This window comes from Clarias gariepinus, chromosome 14 (assembly GCF_024256425.1).
Source record: "Clarias gariepinus isolate MV-2021 ecotype Netherlands chromosome 14, CGAR_prim_01v2, whole genome shotgun sequence".
Classification (NCBI taxonomy): domain Eukaryota; kingdom Metazoa; phylum Chordata; class Actinopteri; order Siluriformes; family Clariidae; genus Clarias; species Clarias gariepinus.
This window is the reverse complement of record NC_071113.1, coordinates 1,591,640-1,601,739: the sequence shown is the minus strand read 5'-3', so window position 1 is coordinate 1,601,739 and position 10,100 is coordinate 1,591,640. Positions and strand designations below refer to the sequence as shown.

General features: G+C 41.8%; 1 protein-coding gene across 1 annotated transcript; it reads left to right on the top strand.

The window, feature by feature from the left end:
* The first annotated feature begins 304 nt into the window (after positions 1-304).
* On the top strand, positions 305-5,420 carry LOC128541247 (succinate receptor 1-like). The gene is made up of 2 exons (XM_053511590.1): positions 305-496; positions 4,491-5,420. Exons 1-2 carry the CDS (start codon positions 305-307, stop codon positions 5,418-5,420), a joined length of 1,122 nt encoding a protein of 373 aa, XP_053367565.1.
* The last annotated feature ends 4,680 nt before the right edge of the window (positions 5,421-10,100 follow it).

Here is a 10,100-nt window from a genome sequence, read left to right as displayed (position 1 = left end):
CCCAACAACAAACCCTGGGTCACCAAGGACATTAAAGCGTGTTTAAATGCAAAAAAAAAATGCTTTTAGGTCTGGTGATAAGGAAGCAGTGAAGAAGGCTCAAAAAATGCTAACTGGTAAAATCAAGGAGGGGAAAGAGTCATACAGGAGAAAACTGGAACAAAGGCTGAAACAGAACAACACGAGAGAGGTGTGGAGAGGCATGAGAAGCATCACTGGCTATAAGACAAGCGGCCAGACTATTGAGGGAAATGTGGAACGTGCAAACGACCTTAACACTTTCTTTAATAGATTTGATGTCCCTATGTCTCACACTCCTCCCGGCTTCAGCCCCAATCCACACTCTCCTGCTCCTATGTCATCCCCTACACAGAAATCAGTCACAGTCACTACTCCTGCACTTCCAGCAATCAACATCTCAGTGGATCAGGTGAAGCATGGCCTCAGGAAGATCAGCCCTACAAAAGCTGTGGGTCCGGATAAGATCAATCCGAGAGTCCTGAAATCTTGTGCTCCCCAACTATGTGGTGTCCTCCAGTACCTCTTTAGCCTGAGCCTGTCTCTGCAAAAAGTCCCTGCACTGTGGAAAACATCATGCATTGTGCCGGTACCCAAAACACCACGTCCTTGTGCCCAGAACGATTTCAGGCCTGTTGCTTTGACATCGCACATTATGAAGGTGTTCGAGAGACTGATCCTGGATTACACTACATCCCCTGGTGAAGTCCTCTCTGGACCCTCTTCAGTTTGCCTATCAGCCGTTCATGGGAGTCGATGACGCCATAATACACCTGCTACATCGTACCTACTCTCACCTTGACCAGCCTAGGACCACAGTAAGGATGATGTTCTTTGACTTCTCCAGTGCCTTCAACACCATCCAACCGGCAGTACTGGGGGAGAAATTAATGAACATAAACATCGACACCCGCTTGGTTTCCTGGATCATGGACTATCTGACCTGCCGTCCCCAGTATGTCCGACTACAGAACTGTGTGTCCGAGACTTTGATCTGCAGCACTGGAGCTCCACAGGGGACGGTACTGTCTCCTTTCCTTTTCACCCTATATACATCTGACTTTAGATATAACTCAGAGTCATGCCACCTGCAGAAGTTCTCTGACGACTCTGTGGTTGTTGGGTGTGTAAAGGAGGGTGACACCTCTGAGTACCAGTCTGTGGTGGATGACTTCGTTTCCTGGTGTGAGCGTAACCACCTACAACTAAACATCAGGAAAACAAAGGAGATGGTTGTAGACTTTAGGAGAAGCAAGACCCCTGTGACTCCTATATCTGTAAAGGGAGAGACAGTGGACATGGTCTCTGAATACAAATATCTCGGAGTCCACCTGGACAACAAACTTGACTGGTCACTCAACACAATGGCACTCTACAAGAAAGGACAGAGTCGGTTGTATTTTCTTCGAAGGCTCAGGTCTTTTAACGTCTGTAACACCATTCTGCGGATGTTCTATGAAACCGTTGTGGCGAGTGTCATTTTTTACGCTGTGGTCTGTTGGGGTGGTAACATTAGGGTGTCTGATAAGAACAAACTGGACAAGTCAATTAAAAAGGCCGGATCGGTGCTAGGCATGGAGCTTGACTCTGTGGATGTAGTAGCAAAGAGGAGGATTCTATCCAAAGTACAATCCATTTTGAACAATCCTTCTCACCCGCTACACAGTGTCTTTGCTGAACAGAGGAGCAGTTTCAGCCAGAGACTGATTACTATCAAGTGTTCCACAGAGCGCCACAGAAGATCCTTTCTCCCAACAGCCATAAAAATTTACAACTCCTCCCTGTAACTCATACACACATGTATGTGGATTTTTCACTAACTGTTACACAACAGGACATTATCACATACCATATTAAAAATACAACTACTGCAATACTACTTCCCGAGAAAATATGTAATACAAGATCACACACAATAATAGAATATTACATAAACAATACTAGATTACTGTGCAATACTTACAAGTGGCCCTGAGTCATATTCTTATGGTACTTACTGTTTTAAGACTTTTTTTTTTTTTTTTTTTTAAGATTATTATTATTATTATTATTTATTACCTTTATTCTTTATTACCTTTCTTAGTTAACAACTGTGAGCACCTGTAACCGAGCATAAGCAATTTCCCTCTGGGATTAATAAAGTTATTTGAATCTTGAATCTTGAATGAACAAGAAAGATACACGTCAGAACTTGTGGAATAACATGCCCGTACAGGGAGTGTCTGTTGTTTTATCGATAAATCTGATCATATCTACGCACGTGTTTATCAGCCCTTTGATCAAAAAGCTTGCAAGCGAACTTACTTTCACTTTGCACAAGGCAGTGTTTATTGGTCAGTGTATATTTAAAGCACATAAACACAATAAAACAATATTGTTTTAGGCTTATTATACATTTTTGTATTTTTTGTTGCACTTTGTCTTTTTGCAGCTATGCGTGGACGTGCCACACATCCACTTAAACCCTCAGAAACTGGCAAGTGACTCATGCTTGTTAGGGAGCACCAGGTAAGAGAGCATGTCGTTTCAATAATCATTATATATTATATTTTAATATTTCGGTCACCTAAGTACACCCCTGTTTCAAGGAGACGGGAGAGATTTGTGTTTTGAGCTTGGTTTCCATTAATATTTAGGAGACATTTTATTATTAAAGAGACAGAGGTTATTTCAGTGTTGTTTCCTCAAGTGAAATCATTTGCATGAATAAAGACGTGTGGACACATCACACGTTATGATGAGCTTTGAATACAATCAAACACGCATGCTTCAAGCATCACATTCTTCCAACAGCAACTGTCTGGTAAAATCGCACACTGAGTTACTGAGAATGGTAAGGGCAAAGCTTTTTATGTTCTACCTTCTGCTTTTTAGGATTTGAATACTTAAAGGTATTATTCTAACCATTATTTAGTAGTAATCAAATTCCTTAATGATGTAAGGGGTATTATCATATTCCATGTAAAAACATTTGATTATTAGGAATTAAATGCTAATTGTGCTAACCATGAATCACTATTGCTTTTACTAAGTTTAAGTGAAGTGTATTGTTTATAAGTTGATATATTACACCACAATATTTTGTTGTTTAATTGATTCTTTAGTGTAAAAAAATCTGTCCTAATAATGGAATGATACATTACTTATAGTCTCATATTTATGTTCTTATTTGAAAGTTGTTGTTTTTTTGGGATGTATGTGTAAAAATGTACAGTATGTGTGTATTTAACAATGTTTTCATGACACAGCATTAAAAACTCCTTATTATAATTAGATGTATGTAAAGAGTGCCAAACATTGTTGCACTGCTACTTTTTTTTGCCAGGCAGTGTCTGCACACTTGTGTGTGTATGTGTGTGTGTGTGTGAGTCATGTCAAGCCTGATGGCCTAAAAGCTGTTTCTTAAGCAGCAGTCACAAATATCCATATGAACTGGTACTAACACCGCACAAACAATTTTTCAAGCATTACTTACTGTCTTTTTAAGGTGGCCTTATAAGCAAAGTCGACGTGGCATAAGATCCACTCTTTGTAAAGCCACCTTGGGGGTGCCTTAGGAACAACCTAACAACAACATACGATGGATCATTTAGATTGAGAAGACATATCCAGAAGCCCATATTCCTATGTTGGCTGTAGATATGCCACAAGAACACATTAAGTTGTTCATATGAGTATCTTATGGCGTTCCTACAGTATGAACCAATATTCGTATGGCATTCATACAAACGCACCACAACATTCATAGAGTGTTTAAGGGCAAAAGTAAGGTGTCCCCAAAGTGGCAGTATGTTTATGATGTTCTTACGGTCTATCTGTGGCCGCACCCACCAGCATTGCCGGTAACTGAACCAACGCAGCAGCTACAACTACAAGATCTTCTTCTTCGTCTTGCAACTGCAGCTGCAGAAGGTGAAAATTAAGTCTTCTCTGAATTAATGCCATCACGAAAATTAATAATTTTTACAAATTGTGTAGCAGCAGAGAGATTGAATAGCCACCACTTTATATACTTTAACAAAATGTGCCGACAGACAGGAGATATTTGAGAGTGCCATAAGTTGGGTGCTGGAAAACCACCTTAAGACAAAAAAGATATTCATAAGATAGACTTAAGTATGTAGGCTGTAGAAAGTCAACTTTTTTCCTTAAGAATGCCTAAAATTGTTTTTAAGAATCAAACAGCAGTCGTACCAACTTCCTAAGGAGGCTGTAGAAAACTATGATCACTGCCACCAATGTTTACAAACTGCAGAATTCATAGAAATAGGGAGATTCGATCGAACCCATAGTTCATAAGAATATTTGTGACCGAGATTTTAGCCATGTGCTTCTTGACTGTAGCATCTGCCTTATAGCGGGACTGTAAACATTTTGTTCTGGGTTGTTAGAGTACAACTTAATTAGCAGTAATTATATTATTTTATTTGCAGTAATAACAGGTGTCTATGTGACAATCTTTCTAATTGCAGGCATCCAACTGTCACAATATCACCGATCTATTACACACACACTACCTCTCACCCCTGTATGCTTTGGAGTTTGCCATTGGCTTCCCCTGCAACCTGTTTGTGGTCCTGTTCTATGTGTTCTGGCTGCCTTCTTGGAAATCTATAAATGTGTACATGTTTAATTTGGCAATTTCTGATTTGATACTCTTATGCACCTTACCAGTGCTGAGCTACAACTACATGCATGACCAAATATTTTCACCTGTAGGCTGTGTGGTTACTCGCTACATCCTCCATGTTAACCTGTATGCCAGCATCCTCTTCATGGTGTGGGTGGGTGTGGACCGATTATTACTGCTGTGGTACCCACAACGCAATCACTTCCTTTTGTCTTGCAAGGCCTCGTTGTTCATCAGCTTCCTGAACTGGATCTGGGTGACTATTGAGATTACTCCTCTAATCATATTTGTTATTAATGACCAAAAGAGAACTAATTGGACCAAGTGCCATGATTTCGCTAGCATGAAACCACCCATCCCTGTTCTAGACTACTGCTTGTTACTCACCGCTGTAGCATACGTGCTCCCACTACTGACCTTGTTTCTTTTAACAAGTAAGATGATTTCTCTGCTCAAGGAGAGAGAGCACGTGCTTGGGACATCCTTTCAAAGGCCAGTGAACATCTTGAAGACTGTGACTGTAATGGGGCTGGTACTTTACTTGCCACTTCATCTGATGAGAACCATGGCCCTCGCTTCACACTCTACTAAATTGGAAAAGTGTACAAAAGTCTACATCCATGCTGCGTTCATAATAACAAGGCCGATTGCATTTTCTCACAGTCTCATAAACCCTGTGTTTTATGTCCTAATGACAGAAAGGTTTCGAGAGATCCTGCAGGACAAGTGGAGAAAGTTTGGATACTTGACAATATGTAGAAGATTGTCATAAACAAATGCCAATAAGCAAATATAGTATGTATTTAAAGCATTGTTTGCTAATTAGTGAATATTTTGTAATAATTAAATGGTATAGAAATAAAAACATCACAAGTTTGTGAAATGTTCTGACTTACCTGGTTGAATTTGTCCTGATTGTTTTATTTTAAGTCAAAATAAAATAAAAACTCTTTCCACCTAAAGTACTACACAAACAGTTTAATTCTTCTGACCACATGCGTCTCCCCATGGTTGCAGTCTACGCATTTCTTACCCAATTCATAACAACAAGGTGAGTGGCAATTTTAGATCATTCCTCCAAATACATTTGGTTGTATATATATATATATATATATATATATATATATATATATATATATATATATAGTTTTTGCTATATAGAGTTTTTACAACCTTTAATCTGATATAAAAAGGTCAGTCTGTGCCACGATGAAACCTGGCTTTTAGGTACCTTGCCTTTCAGGGGCCCCACAGAATATGTTCAGAGTTGTATAATATTGTATAAGAGTTTGCACAGCATACAATAAATATAGACAACACATGAACAAAAGATCAGGAACTGGACAGACAAAGAACAGTAATATAAACAATAAGCAGATGCAAGACCAAGCATAATGATGAACTTAAATGATGTTTTAATGAATTCAAATTCAAATTTTATTTGTCACATACACAATCATACAGAGTACAATATGCAGTGAAATGATTTTGTGCGACCACAGAGTCGCGACGGCAGCCACCTAACCGGCGCCATCATAGAAGATAAGGAATAAGATACATTAGGATAGCGAGGGTAAAAAATCCCCTCCCAGACTGTCCTTCGAAAAGGGCGTTGTGCGATCAGTGGTACAAAAAATACCTTAGCAACGAGCACATAAAAACATGTAAACACAAGACATAAACATTGCAACGATTAGGGTACAGGGGATAGGAAATGTCCAATGTAGGCAAACAGCTCCAGTCAAATTCAAATCAAATTAAAATTTTATTTGTCACATACACAGTCATACACAGTACGAAATGTAGTGAAATGCTTACAAATGCAGCTAGAGAGCGCTGGTCCCGATTCCGCCTACCCACACTGAAGGGAATAAGCACACGAAGGCGTTGGATATGGGGAAGGTAGAGTGTCTATCTGTAGCTGTTATGTGTGTGTGTGAGTGCGTGCGTGTCAGTTGTAAGCCTGTAACATCCCGTGATAGTCTGCGCCAGGTGTCCTTGAAGGGGGGGGGGAGTAGGATTCCAGAGCGTCTCGTTATCTTGGTCTTCGGGGAGTTTGTTATGTCTCCAGCCACGGCCTTGAAATGCAGTAGCTGGAAAGAAAAGGGGCAGCCGAAAAGAAAATCATATTTTCCTTGGTTTCGATCAATCTCTGCCAATTTCACAGATATTTAATGTCCATCACTGGTCTCCAGGTCTGTCCAAATCACGTTGCATAGCTCCTAGTCTCACCAAGATGTTATCCAATTTGCGGTCCAGAACCACAGTCTGATTACTGACAGCTCTCGTCACCACTATTTCCCAGCCAGCCAGTCTCTTGGGGTTGAGACTGACTGCTTTTAAAATTTTTCGATATCCAAGTATCCCACCTAATCCAATCAGCAGAATCCCTGTTATCAGAGTTCCGAATAGGTAAATATCTTCAACATCCTCCAGAGACAGTGCGGCCAGGCACACAATGCGCCACTTCTCCCAACCGTCCATCGTGTATCCAGCAGCAAACGTCCCAGCAGGACAAGTAGGTTCCCCAGAACCCACACTTCTCGTCGAGAAGATCGTGTCAATTGCATTCAGAGACCACTTGATCAAATCCATATTCCTTTTTATTTTCAAGAGCAAGGCGAGGAGAGTCTCTGAATAGTATTCACAAGACAGACAAGAGAAGCAAGCGGGGAGAGATAAGGGAGGGAGAGCAGATGCGACCGCCTTCGTCAAGAGCCAAGAGGCAAAAGGAAAAAGTGATCAAAAAGAATTCCCAACACATTTGAACTGATCAAAAGAATTCCAAACACATTTGAACAAAGACTGTGAATCAGGAGATCGTGAAGCTTCAAAATAAAACTTTACAAATATCTGATGCCGAGTGACATCCAGGAGATATTGTGAGACACATTTTCTAAAGTGAACTATCAATATCCTGAAGGATTTTTTCCTTTAATTACTTTTTTTTAATTATATTTGTAACAATAATTAATAACAGTAGTTGTGAAATGGTTAACTTGCAACCAAATACTTTATTAACCTTTCTGGCTAGTTTTCATTAAAAATAAGTAAATAAGTAAATAAAACCTGGCAAAACAGAAATAAAAAAAAATTGAAATTTCCACGGAATTATTCCTAATTGGTTACAAGCACAGTTATATGTTCTAGAACCCTTTTTTGACCTCTTGAACTTTATCCCTATATATAGTACATACTCTTTGCTCTGGTACCACGTGTTTGGCTAGAAGGAATATAAAGTCTGGATCATATGAATTTTAAGTACAATGCAGACGTTGGTTGACAATGGGTTGTAGCCTATAAACATAAAAATGCAAGAAAAAAGAAATCAATAAACTCAAGACAATTTTATTTATACAGCGCTTATAACAAGTCATTATCGCACAGCAGCTTTACAGCATCAAAAGCATTATGAAAAGAAGTTTTCTCACAGAAGAAAAATGGGAGGAGATATGTCTAAATTATAATTATCGAATTGGCGGAGGAAGCGCGTCGTTCTCGCTGTCCAGCTGAGGAAGTGCGACGTGCAGTGTGGCTCTCACGAACCAGGACGAGCAGATTTTGGAGTTGTTTCGAATGCGCTCCTCATTCTGCTCCGCCCAAAACGTGCAGATATTTCTCATTACATTCTTCCTAAATTGTCGTTCAGTCAGGGGTTCCTCTTCCCTCTCACCACCGTCGTACCTGACCTCCCCGGCCCGTACCTCTCTGTCGGTGCATGGGATTCCGTCTCCCCCAGCTGCCTCAGCTCTAAACGGCGTCCGCCAGATGGCAAGCGTGCAGCCTTCCCAGCTCTGAAGCGCCTCTCGCTCACCTTGCTCCTCGAAGCCGCCCAGCAAGTCCGCTAGCTCGGTCGAGATGGTTATTTCCCCCCCCAAAAAAACATCTATGGGAGAGGCCTCCGCTATGCCACTATAAGGGTGTAGCATTCTGTCATGATCTGGATGTCGGCGTTTGCGTGGCATAAGTGCAGAGGCAAGATGATGGTTCAAGATAGTCTTTTTTGTTGATATATTAAGGAAAAAAACAGAAAAAACAACGCTCTTTTCCTAGAGCCCTCCAAGAAATTTAATATATCATTGTATTTTAAACTAAGCAACAACCAACATCAAAATAACAATAACAAATGCTACATGTTAAACTTCTTCTTCTTCTTCTTTTGGAGTTTTATGGCGGCTTGCATCCGTAGTTGCACTACCATCACCTTCTGGTAAATTTTCCTGTGATGTTTCTTCACTCTATTTCCAGATTATTTCTTTCATTGCTTATATTCTATCCATCAAACCAGTTGCAACTAAGAAGTTGTAACACTTGGATTTAATTAAACCACTAGTTACTTTGCTACGGGGTCGAGAATCAAAATACGGGTTTGTAAACAACACTTCCGGTATTGCGCAATCAAGACAGGACAAGTAAAGACGCGACACAATAACTATGTATAAACCAAACCAAAGTGTATTAAACCAACAAACAAACAAACAAGGTGCACCAAAACCAATATATACAAAATATATACAAATATAAACAATGTGTATGGTGTATGCGGGTGTGTGAGTGCGTGTATGATGGTCCAGAGTCAATGTTATTGCAGTGTGTGAAATGATGCACTGCAATATGCACTATACTGTACCTCCATCTCCCACTGGTGTGGCACAATGAATAAATGAGCCTGCAATTATGTTTGTGTAGTGTGAACGTTTGTGTGCACACCTGTGTGTGTGAGCGCGCTTGTGTTCATAGGGCTCCTCCATGTAAATGTTAAATAGTGTGTGTGGGGGACCACAGTCCCGTCCCGCGAGGCATGGAGCAGATACGGCGGAGACACGGGTCCCAGACATCCAGAGGCCCCCCAGAGCACAGGAGTCTCAGGAGAACCACCGCAGGGACAGCCCCCCACCCCGAAAGGGGCAGCGGAGAGCCCAGAGGGGGGTCATCTAGCAGCCCCAGTGCAGACGCCCCAGGGGGCCGTGGTGACAGGACCGCAGGCTCCGCCGGTGGTCGTCCACTCCGAGGCAGTCCGGTCCCTGGGTCCAGAGATCCCAGGGCCCCCTCCGTCCACCAGCCGGTGCCCAGCCAAGCCAGGAGAGCCAGATCCCGCCCAGCGACCGCCGCAAGTGAGCCAGCGCTCACCCGAGCGCCCCGCCCCGGAGCGAGAAACCAACAACCCACCAGCGGCTGGGGGCACCCCACAGCTCTGTGTGGTGGCAGAGCAGGGGGGGCCTGGGATGTTGAGAGAGGTGGAGTCTAGGACCTGACCTGACACCTAAACGTAGACAGCCAGGCACACACATACACAAACATACATTCCCACCCTTATACACACAAACAAATATTCACACACTCACACATGTAGACACACAAAAATAGACAGTATACACACTCACACTCCCCATATACCCACTTCCCTCCGCCGTGGGGACAGAAAGACCCCCCTGGTCCCCGCAGCAGCGGA